This window comes from Bacillus rossius, chromosome 6, assembly GCF_032445375.1.
Source record: "Bacillus rossius redtenbacheri isolate Brsri chromosome 6, Brsri_v3, whole genome shotgun sequence".
Classification (NCBI taxonomy): domain Eukaryota; kingdom Metazoa; phylum Arthropoda; class Insecta; order Phasmatodea; family Bacillidae; genus Bacillus; species Bacillus rossius.
Window position 1 is genome coordinate 28756534 of NC_086334.1, and position 24695 is coordinate 28781228.

General features: G+C 39.2%; 2 protein-coding genes across 2 annotated transcripts in view; one reads left to right on the top strand and one right to left on the bottom strand.

Moving 5' to 3' along the window:
- Positions 1 to 4717: 4717 nt before the first annotated feature.
- LOC134533412 (peptidoglycan-recognition protein 2-like) lies at positions 4718 to 23535 on the top strand. Its single transcript, XM_063370934.1, has 4 exons — positions 4718 to 4802; positions 8156 to 8369; positions 14859 to 14977; positions 16939 to 23535. Exons 1-4 carry the CDS (start codon positions 4718 to 4720, stop codon positions 17136 to 17138), a joined length of 618 nt encoding a protein of 205 aa, XP_063227004.1. The 3' UTR covers positions 17139 to 23535.
- The window catches only part of LOC134533413 (zinc metalloproteinase-disintegrin-like 8), a 30860-nt gene continuing 27449 nt past the window's right edge, over positions 21285 to 24695 (bottom strand). The window contains exon 16 of the mRNA XM_063370935.1: positions 21285 to 23496. Within this exon, the coding sequence (XP_063227005.1) occupies positions 22883 to 23496 (614 nt within the window). The 3' untranslated portion in view covers positions 21285 to 22882. The remainder of the gene's footprint in view (positions 23497 to 24695) is intronic.

Below are 24695 nucleotides of genomic sequence, written 5' to 3' on the forward strand. Positions count from 1 at the left end.
TATACTGCTGTAGTGTGTTCTACAACCAAGGTTGCCAACTGGCTAATGGCATTCCCAAATGATTTTCTGCTGACAAGTAACCTCAGTGCAGCCAGTGAGAATAGGAAAAAGTAGCCTTTGACATGGCCAATTAAAAGTATAGATGATATAAGTTACAAGCAGTTTACTAATGACCTGGCATGTTTAGGGCTGGGTTTGGCAGATGATACGTAAAGTATTGGGGTGTGCTATGGATTGCATGCACTCCAGAAGTTAAACTTCTTGCTTTTTAGGTATAGATAGAGATAAATTATTTTCAATTTTTGATCAAACTGTCCACGTAAAAATGAATTATATAAATGCAATTGCACAAATAACTCTTATCCACACGAATAAATAAATTGTAGATTTTTAAAAATAAAATAAATATGGCAGCATCAATTGTCAACCATTACGAAAACTGAGGAGTAGAGAAACACAAGTAGCGTTATGAGAATTCTTGAGCATCGCTGCTGCATCATTTCTACCTCTCCCCTGCCATCTCCCCTTCTGGCCGTTACAACTAGCATATAGCATGCTCCGCTACTTACCTATCCCCCCCCCTTTATGCCATCTTCCCATTTCACCGCTTGCGCATGCGTCTGCTCTCAGTGTGTACTAAAATGTTTTTCATAAACAAAACACCACTATGATATTGTGAGTAGTTTTCAAATAATGTTGTTTTATCTGAATCTCTGCAGACTGGATGTTACCCAGGTAGACTTAGGTAATTGAGCATTTTAAGGAACATGCTTATGATCTACTTTTGGTGTCCTTGCACCACATGTTGAAACTGCATTGCAATGACCCTAGTGACATAAGCATTCTCAGAGCAATTGAGAAAAACTTTCAGAGGCTATAAATTAAAAATACATATATTAATTTAATAAATTATATTACTTACTCAAATTTAAGACTAGCAATTCTAAATAAACTCATTTAAACCTTGAGAAACCTCAATTCAAGCAATATATGATGCAAATTTCTTATGCGTTTGTTCTCTTAAATAGTTTATAAACTCCACAAATTTGCATAGCAGGAACAATTTTGTATTGATAACAATGAATTTACCTTTTCATCAGCCAAAACCTTAAAAGAGAGTAAGTTGTATTTGACATGTTAAGTCATGATACTTTATTTTAATGTAATCTTTATCTTAGTGTTCTTTATAAAACACTGAACCACCCCATCCTAAATAACTTGATGAGTTATTTCTATTTTTGCTGAAGATTCATCTGAACGTGTAAGATGTAACTGATTTTCTTAACCCCAATTTCAGAGCTTCAAAATCACAAATGTTCATTTTATATTGAACTAGCTGCCTGACCCGGCTTCGCACGGCTATACTAATGGAAAAAAATTAAGCCACATCTCCCATTTACAGTAATGGTAAATAAAAAAAATTCAGTGAAAATTTATTATAATGCTGTATAATGTACCGGAGAGGAAATGAATAGCACCGATGGTTTCCCGACTCGTGCACGCAACGTACAACTGATGTACCCGTACTTTGCTACGGCAGTCTACAGGCAGATCACTCTTGCGCCGCTCATTATACATGCCCCTCCTTGTGGGTACGCCACTGCCGCGCGATGCCCGTTGCCATGGAGACGCAGAAGGCATGAACAATGCAAAATCATGTTCTCATGCAGACAAAGTACCCACTGTTGCCTGGTTTTAACCACCCACGGGATCTAAATTTCGGAAAATGTCATCCTGCGTAACATAAGGAACATTACTGTGAAGTTTCAAGTCTGTAAAATATATATACTTGAAAAAAAAGGGCAATGAAAAAACAAATTAAACACAGAGAGAGGAAAAAAACAATAGTTTAGGTTTGCGATTTAAAGTGATAAAAAGTATTTAAATACTAATTGAACTCTTATAAGGGTACTGATTGCTTCTTTGTTAATATCACACGGGTGTTTTTTACTTGTATGGGAAAATTAAGAATGATAAGGCATCTAGTGCTTGGCAACAATGTTAATAGGCAATAGGAAATAAACTTCTAGCGCCTGCTGCATTGTCAACACACACTTCGTACGTGTACTGCATGTTGTATCTAACCCCCTCCAACGCATTTGATTCTAAATTGGACTCTTAGTAAGGATCCCTAATGTTATTGATAATATAATATAGCCTATAGCCTTCCTCGATAAATGTACTATCCAACACTGAAAGAATTTTTCAAATCGGACCAGTGGTTCCTGAGATTAGCGTGTTCAAACAAACAAACAAACTCTTCAGCTTTATAATATTAGTATAGAGTATAGATAAATTGGTCAAATGGATTATGCCATCAATTTTAAGTTGCACCCTATTTTGCGACTACAGTATGTCAAAAAAACGTTTTCGCTATAACAGAGTAAATTTTTTCCCCCTCATCTGTTGCCATGCTGAGTATATTAGACAAAGAATGTGCTTGTTTATTCTCAGTTGATGGGCAGTGATTCTTTTGGCACCATTAATGTATTCCAGAAGTGATGTGACATAGAAAGAATGAATTAATTAATGAATGAATGTTAAGCACAGGGGGTGAATTTAATTAGAATGTTTAAATACGTAAAATTTAATTTCTGGATTTATTTTAACATTGGAGATTTTTCAAGATGATTTCCATCAGTTGGCGAATGACTAAATAAAAAATAAGTTTTTTCAATTGTCATTGCCAAGAATATGGCTTAAAAGGTCAAGATCAATAATTAATTATCTTTTTCCTATTTATTTATGGATTTAGATTAATCTTACAACCAGAATTGTTATGGAATTTGTTTATACCTTTGGTTTAGTTGCCTTGATGTCCATTTCGAGCCCCAAATATTAGCCCCCCCCCCCCCTTTTTTTTTTTTGACAAGGCAGAGGGGAAAACAGCTCCCCGGCGCACAGAGGGCGGACGTTTACGATTTTTTTTCCTAACCTAACCAAAAACTAAGTGTATCTGGGAGGGGTCAAAACTAGATAAGTTTGGCCCGGGTAAAACCTTCATAGACATGGGAAACCCTAAGCACTTACATGCGGGATGCAAAAATTCATGCATTAATTACAAATATATTGGTTACGGGAAACCGTGGGATGGTTCAGGAAGAAGAGTTGCGACAAAATAGAAAGAATCTACTATGCAGGGGTTGGGTGCTTGGGCTTTATATCCGCCTTCTTGGGTTTGGGGGACGCTTGTTTTATCGAAGGCCTTTTTGTGTCGTTTCCCGCCAGGCTGCCAGCCAGCCTATACTAAATTAGAAGGGGGACGTTTACTGCGGCGTGCCCGGGAGTTTACAGAGAAAATCGAGCAAACCGGGACTCGCGGAAGTGCGTGAACGATTGGTTGTTCGTAAACACGTCCGCGGAGGCGGACGAGCCACGCCGGAAGAACGTTTACACTTAAGCCCACCGCACACGGTACAATATTTTCTACTAGTTTGCTTACTAGAATGCTTACTGGTTTCTGTACTGTGTAGGCTACAAGCTGAAACAGTAGGTGCGCTACAAGTTTCTGCTGCACACGATTCTAGCTGCCTTACTATTTTTGTTAAGATAATATTTTCCACAGCAAATTTTTATTATGATAATTCACATTTTTTACTACATACAAACAAGGCTCTTCTTTGTATGCATTTATTAAAACGAGGAGTTGGTCACTATTCCACTTCTTTCCGTCCATGTTTATCACGACATGCGCGTTTAAAAGTGTAAACAACCCCTCATGCTGTTTTCGTGAGTTCTGATTGGCCACTCCTTAAATATTGGAACACACCAAGCAACGAAAATAGGACGCAGTCTATTACGCAAAACCAGTAGCCCAGCTAGTACAGCTACTAGTATCCAGTTTGAATTCGAGTGAAGAAACTAGTAGTAGAGCCAGTACAACTCCTAGCTTATAATATTGTAAGGAATATTGTACCGTGTGTGGCGGGCTTTAGTTTCGGATGTTCGGAGTTTTTACTTAATTATTTTTGCATATAATTAACTCATGATTAAGTTGTGAGTCCGAAATGTTGAATAATAACAGTCCCCTTTAAAATACTATTTTAACGCATATCTGACTTCTGCAAGTCCGGTTCTACAATGGCACGGTAACGGAGACGGATTTCCCGGAACATTTTACTATTGCGTCTGCTGCTTCCACAATGCAAGGAACCTAACAAATGTCAACATACGAGATTACATTTCAGGTATACGAAGTATTAATTTAATTTAAAAACAAAAAAATTATGCTTCTAGATCACAGCACGGGCAGACTTCACATATATAACAAAACTAAACGACAAAGCAAACACGAAATTTTCTGATCTTTCAAAGGGAATAATGCTTTATTACAAAAGTGTTGTGATATATGTTATGGTGATGCATCTTAATTGTAATAACCAATACAATAATAACTTTGCATTAGTATGACAAGCAGAAAGGAAACATCCATGACTGAGATACTCTGACGTCATAGTTTCCCGCTGACCCGCAAAGAGCGACCAGTATCGGTCGTTTCATGTCAAGGTCGAGAGCAGTATCTTCCATAGCTAAACCGCTACCAACTGAACTGCGCGGTTACATTGACTGTCAGTGCTGGTTTTAAATCAGGTCATATGAGTCTGGGCTGTTTGTTCTGCAGCTCGGTACAGTTCAATCCTAAACATGATCTGGAAAAGTATAATTTTTCTCATCTGGACGTGTCGGATGGCTGAAAGCAATGTTGGTGAGTTATGAGATGTTTATTTTCTGTACACCGTCCACAGTTACACTGAACAGTTATCTGTGCACCGTGCCGTGCAGTTTGGCAGTGGACGTTAACCGTAAGTGAATAAATAATAGGTATTTGTGTAGAGTGCGCACATTAGCTGCGAAGTAAAATTTTAGTGGATTCAAAATCAAATAGTATATTTACCAATAAAACTATATAACACAGTTATTGAAGTGAAATGTCTTAGCACGTGTAGTCATAGCTCTTTATATGGTCCTGACACTATTGTTTGAGGTTAAAATTTAACATCTGAGAGTATCATTTCTTCTTGAATTTTTTCAGTAGATCTATTGAGATATGATTAAAAATTGTGTTTTCAATTGCAGAAAAATGCCAAACATCAAAATTTAACTGTATGTTATGGCTCCAAGAAAACGATTTATAAAGCTGTTTGAGGTACTTCAATAAATGTTTTTCTGTGCTCTTGTTCGTAAATAAATTCCGTTGAAGAAATATTAGTCATTTGAACATATATTTTACTAGGAAGATGTTTAACCTATTTTACTGTTGGTTTTTAAGTACTGTGTTAAAAACTAGTGAACATATGTTAGTATAAAAATTATTTATTCTTGTTCCGTGGATTCCACACGGAGTCGAACACTCCTATACATATAATTGTCTAAAATGACACAACGTAGGCCTACGTAAACACACGTACATTACTTTTTACTAATTGATTAAACTTTTTTTGTTTTTGTTTCGCAGCATAGAGCATACACTACTAAACATTAGTAGCAAACGCCGATGATTTAATGTATAGGTGTACATATAAAAATAATAGGTACTGTGTGAATTCAGCATATACGATTCTTTAACATATAAATAACATTGTCACTTCGTTTTGGTCTTTATCGTTGTGTTAATTTTTTTTGCTATTATCCACTTCAATAAATAGGTATCCTTTTTCAGTTCTGGTAACTACTTTTTTTTCTCACCAAACTGAATTATTTCTATGCTAATGAATGTTAATATTTTGTACGTTTGTTATAAACATAATTTAGTTTAATTTCATATGTACGTTTTCTGTTAATTAACGATTAAGTTACTTAATTACGTATTCTGACTCACTATGGATAAGAAAACCCTTCTGTGTCACAGAGAAGGTTTGTATGCATGTAGGTGTTCTTATTAACGCAATTTTGTCGAATAAATTGATACACGAAACAAAATATAGGAAAATTATTCATGTGATATTAGAATATATAGAGTGAGTCTGAAAACGTCCGACAAACTCCGGCTCTGGTTTATCACGTAAAAATAAGTTGAAAACATGTATACATGTGGTATAAAGTGTTTCCCAAGACTGGTATGCCTTTGAAGTTGCAACTGAACCGGTAGTTTTTTCTTTAATAAACTATTACGATGAAACGCCAAGATTAACAAAGTTATACAAAGACTGCAAATCTTGTCGCTGAAGTAAAATGATTTTAATGGAAATAATTTAGGTTAACACACTTATTTTCCATAAATGTTGGTGACGCAAAGGAATAAAGGCTGATTATTTATTCACATGACAAAAGTAAAGAAAAGAGTCGCCTTGTTGTACTACCCTACATTTTAACGTTTTCGTGAGAAGTTAAAATAAAATTTAGAACGAAATACTTTGATGTCTGGCGGATGTGCAACACTCACATCACTCAGTTTGTAACAATTTCCTTAAATCAGGGGCACTGATTGTTAAGTATGTACACGCAAATGAAGGTATTTCGAAGAAAACATTGAACTAATTAAACTAAAATATCTGCAGACGTAACTTAAAGCACATAAACGTGAATGCTGTACAAGCCATAATGTCATCAAACACCAAAAGAGGAAAAAAAAGTGGTAATAAAATATAACGGTTACCATTATTTAAAGGTTGTTTTACCTTAGGTACAAAAAATTTTAGCTCTTAAAATCTGACGATTGAGTTTTAAATATGGAAGTGTTAAATAACTGCCTGCATTTACATCAACATAAACATAACTACTTAGTGCTAGATGCGTTAGTGCGTTGATGCTATGAAACATATAAAAATTCCGGCGGTAAATAGGACATCCTGGTTCCAGCGATGGTTTTTTGAGGCTAGTGACGTTCAGAATTGGAATACATTCATCACATACTGCATATTCAAACCTACAAGTTTCAAGACACCTCAAATGTAGCTAGAAAAAAATTGCCTTAATATGAAGATCGTAGTTTTATTGGTTATATGATTGTCTTAAAATAATCGTGGTTTTCTACATTTTTACATTCAAAAGTTCCGGGTTCCTTCGCATGCACAAGCACAACATATGAAGCTTAGGTCTACCCTACGCTGACTGGGTAATGTTAGAAAAACCAAATGATTGAATACCTAACCAAATGATTGAATACTTCAGTTTAATTTAATGAATTTAACGACCGTCAAAACATTGATACCTTAACTAAACATACCTATTTAAAGTATTTCGAATGAGAAAATTCTTAAGGAAATGTAATCAAAATTATAATTATGACAATAGTTCACAAAATGGCACTTTCACAAAATAGTACTTACGTTATTAATAACAAAGGAATTGTTATTTATTTGAGTAAGACAAACTGCCGTGACAGTTCGAATTGCCAAATTTGCCTTGCATTTACAATTTACACTTATTTTATAGCCTTGACCTCCTGAACGCGATTGTTAGTTTGCAGGTTGTCGTAGGTTTTTTTTTGTGCGATACATTTTCAATATTAATCAGTTTATCCTGACACATAGAAATCTGGTTCCTTGAGAACATGTTCTCGATAGTTCCATGTTCGTTAATGTTAATTGCAAATACTGTTCGTTGTTAAAGCAAAAACAATTTGATCCCTTCATAGATATTAACTCTTGAAACGATCACGGAACCTCGTAAGTGCATTTTTTTCGGCTGCCATTCTGTCACTGAGCGGCGTGGGGATGTCGGCGTCCTCACGTTTTGTGCCACGTGCCCACGTGCTTAAATATGAAGCAACACTTAACATTACTCGGTCAGCGTTAGGTAGACCTAGGTGTACACGGCTAAATGCCGAATTCAAATTTATTTAAGTGATTATTCGGACTTTACAAAAAAATATAAACTTGGATAATGTTAAGCCAACCCAGGTAAACCTAGGTTTACTTCCTCTAGCATTACCCGTAAACACAAACACACATACACACGCACAAAAAAATTTCCATCGAAAACGCCTACACCGAATTTCATGAGTTGAATTGACTTCAGTTACAATTTTCTGTTAAACACGCTATATGTACCTATTATTAATATTAGCTATATTTTGAAACATACTTTGTGCCGATTTAAAGTGGGAAAAGTTTCCATTTAAAACAGCTAAGCCAAGTTTGGCTGGCACGGAGAGTATCGCGATTGCATGCAGCTAAGATGACCCTGTAATGTAAGACCACGGCGTGGTTGACAGGCGAGGAAGAGAGCTGCCCACGCATCATCAGCCGCGACGGTTGGGCGGCCCGGGCGCCCCTGTCGGTGGAGTACATGATCGTCCCAGTCAAGAACGTCATAGTGCAGCACTCGTTCACCCTCAAGTGCACGTCGCTCACTCTGTGTTCCCAGAGGGTGTCGCTCATACAGGATTTCTACATGGACGAACGGCACGAGGATGATATTGCTGAATCGTGAGTAGCCTACCTCGCCGTCAGGGCCGATGAGAGAATATAAGACCTGAGCATCCTCCCTATTACCCAAAGAACAATTTTGTAAACACCACAATGCATATCTCATAACTTGTAAGGCTATCTATGAATTCTAATAACAGACTTTTTTTTTTGTTTAGTGATGGTTAACCCAAGTATTAAATTTAAATAAATTTTGAAAATAAACCGGGCCCACCTCCTAGTGCCCGGGCGCCGGGAATTTTGTCCGTTTTGAAATAAGGAAATGGCTATAGATTAGTCGGTAGTCCAAATTCAATATGTAGCTTAGTGCAAAGACCATATCTGTTGAAAAGGAGTTATAAGTGTTTTTGTCATTCAAGCACTTTTTTTTTACTTGAAATATACCTTAAAGTTATCTTGTACTTTTAGTCCATTGAAATGTTACATTTTTTAGGCCTTACCTTGCGTTTTTTAGAGGACGCAATTTTATTTTTTTGATGTGTAGGGGGGGTCAGTGTAAAGCTAAAACCAAGTTTGTGGGGTCGCCACCCTTGTCCCACGGCCGCCATCTTGAAAATAGGGGTTGAAATGGTTTTTACGATATATCTCAAACTATTTATTTGATAAAACAAATTTGTTAACATTTTTTGTTGCAAATTAAATTCTCTACAACTTTGGTCCAGTAACGTTTTGTCGTAGAACTATAAATAAAAAAGTTATAAGCGAAAATCTTCAGAAATTCGAGAAAAAAATTAATATTTTACGATATAACTTTTTTTTTATCATTTTACGAAAAAATGATATCTGACCATTTTTGTAGATCGTTTTTTGAGGAACAACTTTTATTAGCATCATTTTTTCATTAAGTCAATAGCTAAGGTTTTACAGCGCTCCGAAGTGAGTACTATTTTTCAGTACTCTTAACTATACCTATATTATACGTGTATACTAATAATATGTCATCAGTTATTGTTTTTTTATTTTGTTATTATGACTTTTTTAATTACAAATTTTGCAATATTATTAATAATTTATTATTGACTCTTTTTTACTCCATAACAGGATTTAACAATTACTGATTTTTAAAATAATTTTAAATCTGATGGCCGTTACCGAGAATACTGTTCAAGAGAAACAGTCGGTGATGTCAAAGAATACTTAAGGTATGAATTAGCACCTTTCCCATTGTCATTATTCGCGGAGGATGGCATGAGAAAAGGTACTAAGTCAACTTTGTTTAATGCTTTTACACCGGTGGAACGATCCTCTAACATCAGCGCCAGGAGTCATTTTGTTATTGACGGTGGTTTTCTTTTACATAAAGTAATTTGGGATCGAAATTCATCGTTCAAGGATATAACTACAAAATAAGTCAAATATGTACAAGAACACTTCGGGCTCTCTGCAAGCATTGTGTTTGACGGTTACTCAGACGACCCTGATGTCGCAGGAACAAAGTCTTGGGAACGTTTGCGCCGCACGAAAGACAGAAGTAAAATTTGACAAGAACACCATACCGACATTATCACAAGAGAAATTTCTTGGTAATGAGAAGAACAAATCTAACTTTATTATACTTCTTAAAACTGTATTCTCGGAAATGGGTTTCACTGTTGACCAAGCAGAATCAGACGCAGACGCTCTTATCGTTCGCACTGCTCTTGCTGCATCTCCACTATTTAATACCGTTACTATTGTAGCTGAAGATATTGACATACTGATATTGCTCACAGAACTTGGCAGAGAAGAAGCAAATGTATTTTTTTTAAAACCATCAAAAGGACGAACAGCAGAACAATTATATTGTGCGTCAGGTTTTATGTACGGAAATGTCATTGCGGATAACTTGCTGTTTCTTCATGCTTTTTCCGGATGTGACACAACTTCAGCTCCTTACACTATCGGTAAAATGAAATTTGTGAAAAACCTGGAAAAACATTTAGAGTTTGCAAGTGGAACGGCTTTGTTTCTCAACAAGAGAGTTGACCCTGCTTTGCTCACTGTAATTGGTGAACGTTTTTTTATCTCTTTATATGGTGGTAATAAAGATGATAATTCTCTTGACAGGCTAAGATACAAACAATTCGCCAAGGCAGTGACAAAAAGTACATTTAACTTATCTTCACTTCCTCCAACACAAGACACAGCTCGCTTTCATACTTTCCGAGTCTACCATCAGGTCCAGTCGTGGCTTGGTAATTATAATGATCCTGAAGACTGGGGCTGGAAAAAATGTGGAAAATTATTGATGCCAGTGCAGAACTCTAAACCTCCAGCACCCCCTGAGCTTCTAAAATTGATCTTTTGCAAATGCAAAGGAAACTGTGGAGCGATGTGTGTATGTCGAAAAGCAGGGCTGAAATGTTATGCAGTGTGCTTCCATTGTTCTGGAGAGACTTGCAGCAATTAATGGAACTCTCAGAATTAATAAATGAAAATGACTTTGATGATGAACCGCCGACATTAACACCCTTTCCTTCTCCAGTTCTCCCACTGGTATTTAATTCAGAAAGCTGATCAGATGCTGAGCCGCAGCCTGGTCCATCGAAACGACTGAGGACGGAGTAGTTCTAATTTAGAAAATCACCGTGGATTATGCCTATTGGGGATACCACGTAAAAAAAACGCCCCTCTAGACTCTACCTCGTGGGTGGTGGGGAAAAGAGTCAATAAATAATGATTAATAATATTGCAAAATTTGTAATTAAAAAAGTTATAACAACAAAATAAAAAAAACAATAACTGATGACATATTATTAGTACACACGTATAATATAGGTATAGTTAAGAGTACTGAAAAATATTACTCACTTCGGAGCGCTGTAAAACCTTAGCTATTGACTTAATGAAAAAATGATGCTAATAAAAGTTGTTCCTCAAAAAACGATCTACAAAAATTGTCAGATATCATTTTTTAGTAAAATGATAAAAAAAAAGTTAAATCGAAAAATATAATTTTTTTTCTCGAATTTCTGAAGATTTTCGCTTATAACTTTTTTATTTATAGTTCTACGACAAAAAGTTAGTGGACCAAAGTTGTAGAGAATTTAATTTGCAACAAAAAATAATAATAATGTTTTTTTATCAAATTAATAGTTTAAGAGATATATCGTAAAAACCATTTCAACCCCTATTTTCAAGATGGCGGCCGTGGGACAAGGGTGGCGACCCCACAAACTTGGTTTTAGCTTTACACTGACCCCCCCTCCTACACATCAAAAAAATAAAATTGCGTCCTCTAAAAACGCAACCCCAAAAGTAACTTTTCAATGGACTATTTACGCAGCAAATAACAACTACAAAAAAAAAGTTTTAGCTAGGTGTATTCCCAAAACAATAAGTTGTCTGTAAAGTCGGTTTACGGACTATAGTTTAACGTGACGTCAGAACAAAACATTGATGAAATGATTGCAAACTTTTATGAATAAAATTGAATCATTTTTATTGAATTATCACTATTTTGTATGGATACAAAGAAGGAGTGAATTGAAATCTACCATTTAATTGATAAATTTACTTTTATTTGCACTCATTAATTCAAATATGTTTATTACTTTAACGAAGAGATTATTTTAACTTTAACTTTTATACATGATTGCTATTTAACTTCAAGATCGTCGAGAATGTTTTACGCATCTCCAACCCAGATGCTCGTGGTGCGCTGAGGAAGAGATTAAAATTCGTCGAGAATATTTTACGTTGTTATGTCTTCCAGTGCTCAAAATTATATGCAATTGTGGCCCCGGGCACAAAATTTTATTTATAATTCATTAATAATAACGCCCCTCGCGATAAACAAAGGAAAATATGTATTAACGGGTTCCTGGTTGCCACGGAAGCGGATAGATAAGCGCGATTCTTTCGGTTCGCGCCCGTCACCGTAGATTACAGCACCTTAGGGGAATAATATTATTTCGTTTTTATAATACGATTTTATAACAAATGCACATCCCAAATACACCAAACTTATTTATAATGTGTTACAATATTTTATAAAACATTTTGCAAAATATCCCGGGTGTAATTTGAATTATTATGTGTAACTGTAAAACACCATTGTTCGTACAAAAACGTATTTGAAAATTCAACATTACTTTTAAATAACCGTACCGATTGTGCAGAAAATCGGTGGACTATCGTTAAATGACATAATATTAATAATTCAAACGACAAAAACATGATTGAAAAGTCAAATCGATGGTTGTTCCCAGGGCCGCAACTAGAGTCTCTGGCACCTGGGGCATTAATGGATTCATGTGCCCCCCCCCCCCCTTCTGTTTTTGCACATACCACACCAATAAAGTGGGGGGTCCGGGAGCCCTCCCACGGAAAAATGGTTTATGTTGAGACGTTATATTGTAAATCAGATTAGAAATTCCTGGCATGCAAGTTAAAAAACTTTTTATCAGTTACCAGTTGTAGTAGGAAGGAATACAATGCAAGCGATTTCAGCGCCCCCACAGCTTTGCGCCCGGGGCGTATGCCCCGCTTGCCCCCCCCTAGTTGCGGCCCTGGTTGTTCCAATCGAGTGGAAGAGAGATAGATGCGGCGCAAGCGTACAATGAGCGTAACGGGACACATCGTAGTGGGACAATGTGTGTTACGGGACACTTTTTCGTGCGTGCAGCCAGCGTTCATCGATTTATTAGACGTCACGTAAAAAAAAATCAAGGTTTCCAACATTTACTTTTGAAACATTAACGACTTTTAGGTTGTAGATTGCCTGTAAATACCGCACAGTAAGTTGATTTTCAAAAATATAAGAGTGTTAGTTATAACATTAAGTTGCGACTCTTTATCTTCCTTGCTTTGTTGGTGAATAGAAATGGGTAAGAGGAGGGGGGGAGGACATTACTCCTGCTGTCGAAAACCTGAAAAGGTGTCAGGCTCGTTAAAATGAATCAACAATTCCCACAGTCCGAGTATTTCAGGACTTTTAGGACTTTCAGTGGCATAACACTTCCTCTGGAATATGAAAGTCAAAAACCAAAGTCACCCACGCCGACAGAATAAATGTGATAGACATAAAACGTTTATTTCTCGTAGCTGATACACCATACAAAAACCACTGAACTTCTACTCGCTAAGATTAGGGTTAGAATCTTGGCCTGGTGCTATATTATGGTTTTTCGTGGTTTATTTAATTTATTCCAGCAAATACTTGGACAGTAACTTAAACTAAACCATAGCAGATTATTTTTTCAGTATTCCTCAGTTGTGTTGTGTGTTACAATCTTTAACGACTTCATTGCATGTTATGTCTTAAACGACCTCATTGTGCTTTACAGTAGTCTTTAACGAACTCATTGTGTCTTGCCGTCTTAAACGACCTCGTCATTGTCACAGTTTTTAACGATTCTGTTGTTGGCAGACTTGTACTGTGAAGCTGTTTCATAATTACATTTAGTAACCGGGTCTGAGAAACACGTTAACTGAACACAGACCTGTGTGTGCAGTAGCGATTACATGATGGAGCTCGGCAATGCCCACTGTTTCACCTAGAGATGACCGCCCGCTACCCCTCGCTATCACAATAATAGTGAGGGTGGCTCTCTGCTCCACTAGTGGGCTGAGCAGAAAAAACTTCCCCTCCTGCTGCCATGACTTAGAAGCCCTACCAACGGGGTTACCTTCTGATTAGTACTCATCATCATGATGGTGGAATTGAAAACCGGACGTTTAAGGGCCCCGCCTAGTCAGGGATGTGTCTGTGTTCATGACGCGGAATGATAAGCATGACGCTTGCTGGTGTTTTTAGCACGGTATGTTTCTAAGCGCAAGGCTCTGACTTCGCAGACTTCGCTCAGTCTTCTCGTCGTGCATAGGACAACTATAAAATCCGAGCGGTGACCGTAACATTATATGGCAAATAAATGAAAATAAAGGTGCACAGCAAGTCCCTCAAGTGCTTTCAAGAATCTGTACCAGTTGTTATATGATTAAAAATTACTCTGATAAACACCCGTTTTAGTCATTTTAACTCTTTTAAAAATACAGTTTAAAATCTTAATCCAGAAACTAAACTACTTATATGCCCTCAATGAATTCTTAAATGTGTTTTGTAAACCGATCCCATTAGAATATCTTGAGTTTTGAAATAGCGTTGTTTTATCTGAAGCTCTGCACTCCGTAAGTGTGCCCAGGTAACACCGAAAATGGCAAAATTCTATGAACTTTTATACAATGTTCTTTTGGAAGCATGGGGGAGTTAGGGATGGCCCAACTGTTTTGTATACTGCCTGTTGCCTCCAATTTGAGGGAAGTCACCCATCGCTTAATTTAAGACTACTGAGTAATTGACCCCGGCATAGAGGTTTGGACCTGCAGTCCAAATTCTGTGTGAGGCAACTACTCCACAGTTGCTTTGTTTGCTCATAGAAATTTCCAGTCCACTTCAACTTTAGTTTAGTTTCTCCTCGCTCTGCACATTTCACTTCTCCATTGCTGCATGTTTTAAAAGCGCAATAACTATGTACATTTTAGTTCAGTACAATTTTTGCGTGCTGATAGGTTTCTTATTGGTGGAGATGGCAACGTATACGAGGGCACAGGATGGCACAGAGTCGGCAACCACACCGAAGGCTACAACTCGAAAGCAATTGGCATCTCCATGATCGGTGACTTCAGGGGTGAGTACCGTGCAACAGTAGTGATTACCTTTTGTTTCATATGTCATAAGTTGAATTGTTTAAACGAAGAACTACATCCATACATGAAAAACATATTTTTTTCTTATGTTTATCAGTTCTGATAATCAACATGGTTATTTAATAGAACAGAAAAAAATTTAAATAAAGATGTAGATACATTTTTGATTCTGGTACTATTATTTCAAGATCTTAACTTTCCTATCTATAGTAAAACTTGAAAATCAATTTATTATTGCTTTCACCCACGTTATTTAATCAGAAATCATAATAGAAGAAAAATGAGATGTCAGGATAAGAGATTCAGGAATGAAGGCCAGGCATGAAGTTCAAGGCCTTGGTTGCTAGCAGAGTATTTTCTTAAGAATAAAAATTTCTGTGGAGCCATGCTAACATAATTTTAAAGCCATGATGATTAAGACAGATGGTAGCAAATTTGTCTGCCGTAATTGCCATTTCACACACACATGTATATATATGTATAAGGTTTCTTGGGTGCTATTTAAAGCCAGAACCTAAACCATATAATTATTTTCCTAGATTAGATGGATTCATTTAGCCCTGCACACTGCTCAGTAAATACCCAGGCTGCTGGCTACACTGCAGCATCATTCTATATTTCCCACCCGCGGCTCGACTGGTATCCACCATGGCCCTGTAACACCATGACTTCACATTGGCTGGCCATGCAGTTAAAGCTATGGAAATTAAATAGTGGGCCTTCTGTTTATGGACTTAACTAGCTGCGCCCTACAGTTTCACCCACTGTTTCAACAGTTAAAATTAACTTAAACGTAAAGTGCGAGTCGTGCCACCACACTATGCAACGCTTAGCTTGAGTCCGACTCGCACTTGGCCAAATTTTATCATTTGTTATACTTTAGAGTTTTAGACTATAATTACTACGTTTGACTATTGCATGTAATACCGTTTTTAAGATAGATTGAAAACAAAAAAAAAAGTAATAGTTTCATGGTGTTTTAAGAGCCAAATATTTACTGCAATACATCTCTGTAAACAATTTTTGAAGACTTACATTGTTTTCTGCATATGTATATGTAAAGATTTTTGGCTCTCGATACGCGTGCACCCATCATACAGCTATCCGTGCGAAAAACATGGGGTGCCCTAATGTATTCCTGCCACTTATAATGTTTCTCCATGACTTTTTGTTAACAGTAAATGAAAATGCCACTTTCAAAGGTAACTGTAAGTGTTTGAACTGGAAAGGTAAATTTGTAGGGCTAATGGGAATTGGTGGTACCAATACCGTTACTTCTTTGGCTCCTCTGGTGATAATAGTGGCTCGCACAATATGCATTTTCAGCTCTCTGAAGCATAACCTAGTGCTGTTACACAACCTTAGTGCATCAAGGTTATGCATCTGTATGACAGGCACACGGACCAGCTCCAACTTACAGGTCAGCACCCCTGATAACTCTAAATCAGTTTAAAAACTCAACAGGGTATGTAGTTGCATTATCATTTGTGTCAATAGATGTGTAGATGGTCACCTCACCAGTTAGCCTACTTAATCAATAATTTATTGATCGATACTTCAAACCGACTCATTCTTAGTCGCCATGATTGTTCTTTCACACTGCCAGAACTCGTTGCTTTTGTTGTAAGCTCGGGAAAACCCTTAGCAATTTGTTTACCTTCCGAGCTTACAAACTTTGCAGAAATTGTCTTCAAAATCAATCATGCCTACTAAATCCATTGTCATGCGACCTTCGCTGATTTCAAGAAGTTTCTGAGCGAAAAGTATAGACTCCTGGTCGTTGTAGAGATGGACGCTCATGTTCATTGTGAGATGCAACCTTTCCACCCTAGCCCACTATGGCGAAGCCTTAAGACACGCGCTAATCTAAATGTTCCTCGGTTCATATGAAGATGCACATTAAAATATGGTCAGCACACAATGATGGGAATGACTGTTGCAGACATGCTGCCCCCTGCGCGTCAACTGGAGGCACTGAGACACCTGCTGCGGTGCGGCGTGGCCTCGGGAGAGCTGGACCCGGACTACAAGCTGTTGGCACGGCGCCAGCTGTCCCGGGGCGAGGCCCGCGGTGTGGGCGTGGCCTTATTCCTCGAGCTGCAGACGTGGCCGCAGTGGGCCGGTCAGCCGTCCCTCGGCTGAGACCCACCTCCCCCCGCCCTCTAGTGCATGGCTTTCCCGTGGGCTAGCACTCACAAGCTGCTCTAACTCCAAACAGGACTGTGAATCATGCAGCTTGTCGAGGTTACTAAATACACATCAGTTGCCTGTTCAGCAATATAACACAACACATACTACATGCATTTTGAGAGTAGTTCAACTTGCCATCTAGGTAAATTTTAAATAATCAGTTAATGTTACTAACACAGTGAATTGAGAATGATTTAAATACAGACATGCCAACAGTCATTGATCAGCCATTATAGCTAAGAAATTTCCTTCAAATTACACTTTGGTACTTCAGTAATTACGACTTAAGATTAGATCTGGCAAATCAGAAATGAGGTTTATTTATTTACTATTTTATTTACCAAATTTTGAAGATCACATCAGGAAGATGGTGGCCATCAGCAGCGATACATTGATGAAGGTGGTTTCGGATATTTTCGACAACTTTTTGCCACATTCCTGAATTCGCTTCTTCGGTTCTTCCAAGGTGTGAGGGCTATGTTTGAAAACCTTTTCTGCGAGGTAACCCCAAAGGAAAAAATCACAAATACTAAAATCCTGTCATAATGGGCCCCAGATTTAAGCCTTTGTAACTTCTTCCCGTGTAGTTATCTAAAGGAAAAAGTTTTCAAACATCATCCTGAAGAACTGAAGATACAAATTTGGGAGTAAATCACCGCTGTACCCCTCAAAATGTGCCAAAAAGCGGTCAAAGAGTTCTGAAATCGCCTTCATCAATGCAATGCTGCTAATAGCCACCATCTTCCTGATTTAATCTTCAGAACTTAATAAAAAAAAATGGGAATGTATTGTTACAATTTACCGCGGGTTCGTAAAGGATAGCACAATTAAAGATTTTTATCACACACACAGTTTTATTTATTACCACTACTTATGTCACTTACAAATATCTTCTAAAATGGCAAATAATTAATTACACTTAAAGAAAGGTCTATTCCCCAGTCACTCGTTCCAAACAAACCGCTGGGCCGCACCTCTGGCACAACTCTCGCCGCAGCACCCCTCGAAGGTCTCCGCCGCGGGACTCCGTCGCCGCACTCCGCCGCCGCTGTCACACCCTTTGCCGAGATACCACTCGACTCCTCGCTCGCAACTTCGTTCGGGACTCCGTCGTGCCCGGAAACTCCGCCGCGGGAAAACTCCCGACTCCACTGAACTCACTCACTCCCTGCCCTGGAACCTTCGTCCAAGGACTTCGCCACTCTGCTGCACCCGCGGCACTATCGCCTGGATCTCCGCCGCGGGAGAACTCCCGACTGAACACTCCGAACTCACTCAGCCTCCACTGACTCGAAGGTCGGCCCCACCTCTTTATATAGCCCTTGGGTTCCTGTCCAGAACAATCGGGAATGTCTCAGAGATATTGCGCGACCTTCGCCGTCGAAATGCCCAGAAACGCGTCTTGAGTCCTGTCGAAGGACGCGGCGGCTGCTCAAAGAACGCCGATAAATGCAACACGCATCGGGTTCCCACAAAACGCGCCGATAAACATGTCCGAGTCCTTTTATGCCGCAGTGCGGCCTCTTATAAGTAACTCGATCTGAGGCAGGTGCGCGCTGCGAAGGCCAGGATGTCGCGAGATACCAGGGAGAGGATGCGGGTGGAAGGGAACGCAGACAGGCCGAACAAGCACTGTAGCCAAGCGCAATCGTAACATTGCCCCCTCCTTAAACCTGTTCGTCCCGAATAGGTAATGCATCTCCTCCTGGAGGTCCCCATGCTACTCGAAGTTTAGGCTTCCTGCCTTTCCTCCATCGCGGGTTGTACAGTCTCACCAGATAACCCTCTCTCGCAGTAGATGTAGCTTCTCGTCACCCGGCGACACTTCTGCGTCGCAGATGCCCCATGTTGTTCAGCCAGCTGCTCAAGAAGGGCCAACCGTGCCCTTGGACGGACCCAATACTCTTGAGTGCATTGCTTATTGCCTTCCAACAGTTTCCTTGTTTCTTCCCTTTTTCTCTCCATTTCTTCTCTCGCAGCTACTTGTTCGTACAGCATTTCTTCCCGGCACTTTTTCGTCTCTTCTCGGTTACTCATGCCCTCTTGGTTCTTCTTAGTCTTGCCTGGACTGCACTTAGTTTCTCCATGTACCCTCTTCATGACTCCTTGTGTTCTCATTTTCTCTTCTTGGTCTTTCTTCCCCTGTTCTTGGTCCTTCTTCACCTTTTCTTGGTCTTCCTGTGTCTCTTCTTGGTCTTTATTCGTTTCTTTGCGCTTCTCTATCTCTTCTTGACCCATCTCTTCTAGGCTTTTCTTCAGCTCTTCTTGGCATTTTCCCCTCTCTCTTTGGTTTATCTTCATTTCTTCTTGTTCAATATTCCTTAGTTTGTAACTCATCTTCAATACTTCTGTGCTTTTCTTCAGCTCTTCTTTCATCTTCATTTCCTGGCTGTTCTCCTCTCCTTGGCTAATGTCCTCTTCGCTGTGTTCTTCGCTGTGCTCTTCAATGTTCTCTTCAATGTTCTCTTGACTGTTTTCCTCTTCGCTGTTCTTCGCTGTTCTCTTCACTGTTCTCTTGACTGTTTTCTTTTTCGCTGGTCTTCTCTTTGCTGTTCTTCTCTTCGCTGTTATTCTCTTGGCTGGTCTTCATTTCGCTGGTCTTCATTTCGCTGTTCTTCTCTTCTAGGCTTATCTTCACTTCGGTCTTCATTTCATTCTTCATTTCATTCTTCATTTCCTCTAGGCTATTATTTGACCCGCTCTTCGTTTTTTCATGATGGTCCTTACTCTCATTATTTTCACTCTTCACTTCTTTCACACAGTTCTTCATACTGGTTCTCCATGCCCTCATGTCATTCACCATTTCTTCCAGGAGAACCCTTATCTTCCCGATATCTTCTACACTTAACTCTTCAGCAGCCATCTCTTTCTAAAGCATTTACTAATTAATCAACGTAAATAATTTTTTTTTTCTAATACTGTTCTTAATTTTAATTGGTCTAGCCAAACCTTCTAATTAAACTAACAATAACTCTATTACATTCAAAACTAACACTGACTACAGTATACTCAAACTAACTCTAATAAATTCCAAATTCACTAAAGTTCTAAACACTAACTTTATTCTCGAAAAACTAAATCCTATTTCTTAACTTTTATTCTAATAATAAAACTGAATCCTATATCTATTAATTAGGTCTATCCCACTTCTGACACCAAAATGTTACGATTTACCGCGGGTTCATAAAGGATAGCCCAATTAAAGATTTTTATCACACACACAGTTTTATTTATTACCACTACTTATGTCACTTACAAAAATCTTCTAAAATGGCAATTAATTACACTTAAAGAAAGGTCTATTCCCCAGTCGCTCGTTCCACACACCTCGCTGGGCCGCACCTCTGGCGCAACTCTCGCCGCAGCACCCCTCGTGGGTCTCCGCCGCGGGGCTCCGTCGCCGCACTCCGCCGCCGCTGTCACACCCTTCGCCGAGATCCCACTCAACTCCTCGCTCGCAACTTCGTTCGGGACTCCGCCGCGCCCGCGACTCCATCGCCCGGAAACTCCGCCGCGGAAAAACTCCCGACTCCACTGAACTCACTCACTCCCTGCCCTGGAACCTTCGTCCAAGGACTTCGCCACTCTGCCGCACCCGCGGCACTATCGCCCGGATCTCCGCCGCGGGAGAACTCCCGACTGAACACTCCGAACTCACTCAGCCTCCACTGACTCGAAGGTCGGCCCCACCGCTTTATATAGCCCTTGGGTTCCCGTCCAGAACAATCGGCAATGTCTCCGAGATATTGCGCGACCTTCGCCGTCGAAATGCCCAGAAACGTGTCTTGAGTCCTGTCGAAGGACGCGGCGGCTGCTCAAAGGACGCCGATAAATGCAACACGCATCGGGTTCCCACAAAACGCGCCGATAAACATGTCCGAGTCCTTTTATGCCGCAGTGCGGCCTCTTTTAAGTAACTCGATCTGAGGCAGGTGCGCGCTGCGAAGGCCAGGATGTCGCGAGATAGTATGACACGAGATACCAGTGAGAGGATGCGGGTGGAATGGGGCGCAGACATGCCGAACGAGCGCGGCGACGCCAAGCACTGTAGCCAAGCGCGATCGTAACAGTATATTGAGTACAATAAAATAAACATAATTTCTGTAAGTAGATCTGATTTTTTTAATAGCCCTTCAAAACCAATACACATATTTTGCCCTATCCTGTATTATCTTCAATGGACTATAGTAGCTTGGGGTTTGGAGAGAGTGGAGATATAGTGTCCCAAATTATGATAAATAAATGAAATTATTACAAATTATTCAAAAATGACATATTATTGAAAAATAAATTATGGCGGAGCCAAATACTCATTAATCAGGATGGCTAGCAAACCTGTGATAAAAATTTTCTGACTTTTCCAGGCTTGCAAAAAATATTCCCTGACCAATAAATTAGCACGGTAGAGCATCCCCCCAACCGGAATCATTGGGGGGAGGTTTATTCCGGTTATGGGAAAATTCCAGGTAAGGGGAGTTGCAGTAGGGCCGGCCTCCAGGCCGGTTGAATGACCTTCATTCAAGCAAGCTGGCAGGCACGTGTTTCTTATCTCTATTGGTGGGTGCATGCGTGAGCGAAGAGGACAAGAAGAAGGTTCGGGGGAGGTAGTAGGGCTACAGCTGCAGTGTTGTGTTACTTCTGTGTTGACATGCTAGTGATTCACACTTCCTGGAGAGTGTATAGTCACTGCCACGCACAGTTTACATTTCACATACACAAGAATAACACTTCAAGCATCTCGTTTAAAAACACAGAGATCGAGAAATACAGGTAACTGTAGACTGTTTAACCATATATTAAATATGTACATAATAAATATTTGTACACTAAATTATTGTCTACAAACTGAAAGCATCACACGTTGTAAGTAAATGTTACTCGCTATCACTTGTGTCAGCGTGTGTAGTGGGAGTTGGTGTACATACTCTCGGGCCGGCAAGAATTTTCAGTTTACTTGACGTAGTGAAACAATAAAACTACTTATAGCATAAACATCTATATAGTAATTCACGTCCGATGCGAAAACCAGCGGTGTATTTACGCAATGCGAGGGAAAGACTGGCTATAATTAGCTCTCTGACAGACGTGTGCGCGCACGCCTACAAGACATGTACAGTCAGGCAAAAGCAAAAACTCCTCGTTCCAGTCCGGAAATGTTTTGGAGATGTTTTGCAATGTTTTAATATTGTTTGGAAAATTAGTTCTGGATATCGGGAGTTCCGTTTGTGGGAATTACGGTTGAGGGGTGCTCTACTGTATTTAGAAAATAAACATCAAACATTCAAATTCATAATCGCTACTATAGAAACAGGCGAGCATAAATTATTTTATTCTCTACTTCGAAACACTGAAGTCAATGCATGTAGTCAAAGTGCTGATATATTTATAACAAAAAAGGAATGTGAAGAAATCTTTTTTAACATTTAGTTACAGGTTTGAAAGGAAGAATAATTTATGTGTACATGGAACCGGTACATAACCAAATAAATCTCTGCTATAACTTACAACTTTTCAATTACCTCATAATTAATTACAAACATTACCGGACTACCTTCGAAATTCACGGAACTTTTCCTGCAGCTGTACAATCCCCTGCTCTTCCTGATTTTCCTGTTATTCCCTGTTGCTAGCCATCCTATTAATGTGCTGAGATCAAATGGCATGCACGCCAGTTAGAGGAGTCTCTGTGACAGTTTCTACACCTGCGGGAGCCGAGGCTTTCTAGACTGTGAGGGGGGTCGTGGTCGCATGGTTGGGGTCTTCACCACCGCATCTTCGTCGTCATGAAACCTGGCGACCAGTCGGGCCACAGACAGCCCGCCGGGCTCGGCAGGTCTCAGCACTGGCGGTGTGTCCGGGGTGGATGCACCTGATGAGTCGGAGGGCTCCAGCAGGCCACGCATCGGTGCCAGCCGGAGGGCCCGCCCTTTGGACAGCGACAACTTGCGGATCCTCACAGAGAATCTGGAGCCACGGGTGAGAGGAGGCTGTGGAGAGTTCTCATCTCTGTCCTTTCGTAGCACAGCCATGACTGCTGGGTTCGTAGTGGACACAAGCTCTTGCTTGGTTATGTCTGGCCTCTGGGAAGAGTCCTGCCGCCCACACGACTTCACACCTCCCGATTTAGCTCCCGCCCGCAGTCTGAAGAATGATGGCTTGTACATTGGTCGACCTGACTCCTCCGTGGTTGCTATTCTCCCACCGCTGACTCGCTTGTGGCGATAGAAGTGTACTGCCCCTGCCACCAGCACCATTAGAGGGACCACGCCCAGGAAGATTGAATACAGCGAGATGGCGAGCTGTATGTTACCTGAAATTAAAGCCATTAGCACTTCGCTGTGTATCTAAACTCTTTACTTTTGTTTAAAGCAACTAATTTTAACTGAAATTCAACATCATTTTCTTGATTTAAGAAGCCTTGTTTCAAGGCTTAACTGTTGAATCTGATATACATCAATTACATTTTTTTGTGTAGTCAGTCTTTACACTGTAACTGTAGAAAGTGTTCTAAGAATTCAATTTATGTACTTTAAATTGTTTCTATTTAAATATTTTATTTCTATTTTATAGAGATGGACGAGTTGAGGTTTTTTGGCTTCGAGTCGAGTCGAGCCGAGTTTAGCAATTCATATTTCGAGTCGAGTCGAGTTCGAGTCACAACATTTTTGAAGAGGTCGAGTCAGTTCGAGTTTCATAATTTTATAATTTTTTGCGTCGAATATGATAAATAAAATATTACTACACCCATTGATATAAAAATTGTGTATCCAAGATGCATCTGCATTATTTAAATATTTTAAATGATTAATTAGCAAATCATTATGTTATTTTTATTTAAATATTTTAAATGATTAATTCAAATTATTATGTTATTTAAATATAAAAAACTAAGCTTTATTTCAACATGATTTCACAGTATCTTTAATGTAGCTATCCTAACCAAATCAACCGTCCACAATGTTTTAAAGTATTTTTAATGTAGCTAACCTAACCTAATTGACCATAGTTATCATGAGTTGTCCAAAATAAACATTCACGGACACACTGCAAACGAAAAATATGGCGGCGTACAAATAAATACTGTTGCCTTGTTTATAGTATTTCCTTTTATCAACACCGCCATATTTATTTACATTGAACAAAAAAAAAACGAAGATGTACGATCGGGAGTTTGGCTCTTTCGTCTGTGAAAAGAAGGCTTCCCGAGTTACGTAACTTTTTTTTTTCCGATCCACCGGCAGATCCCCACATGAACATACAGCTCAAGGAATATAGGCCTTGTCACATTGTCACATTCTCAATGTAAATACACTTTCCGCGGCAAGATTATTCGCCCGGAACTTGTTACAACTACAAGAATATGAATATGTTTTTAAATAAATATTTCATGCATTTTATTTGGCAATCAGTTACTGATTGCCAAATAAAATGCATGAGCGTTGTTATTATTATATTTTATTCAAACAAAAAGAAAGTAATTTTATCCTAAACGTTATTGACACGCAGCGC

Excerpts from the sequence above, each read along its gene's own strand:
- LOC134533412 (XM_063370934.1), top strand. The coding sequence starts at position 4,718 with ATGTTTATTTTCTGTACACCGTCCACAGTTACACTGAACAGTTATCTG. Across the intron at positions 4,803-8,155 it reads TTTGGCAGTGGACGTTAACC|GCGAGGAAGAGAGCTGCCCA; the intron begins GTAAGTGAATAA and ends CGTGGTTGACAG. Across the intron at positions 14,978-16,938 it reads CATGATCGGTGACTTCAGGG|ACATGCTGCCCCCTGCGCGT; the intron begins GTGAGTACCGTG and ends TGACTGTTGCAG.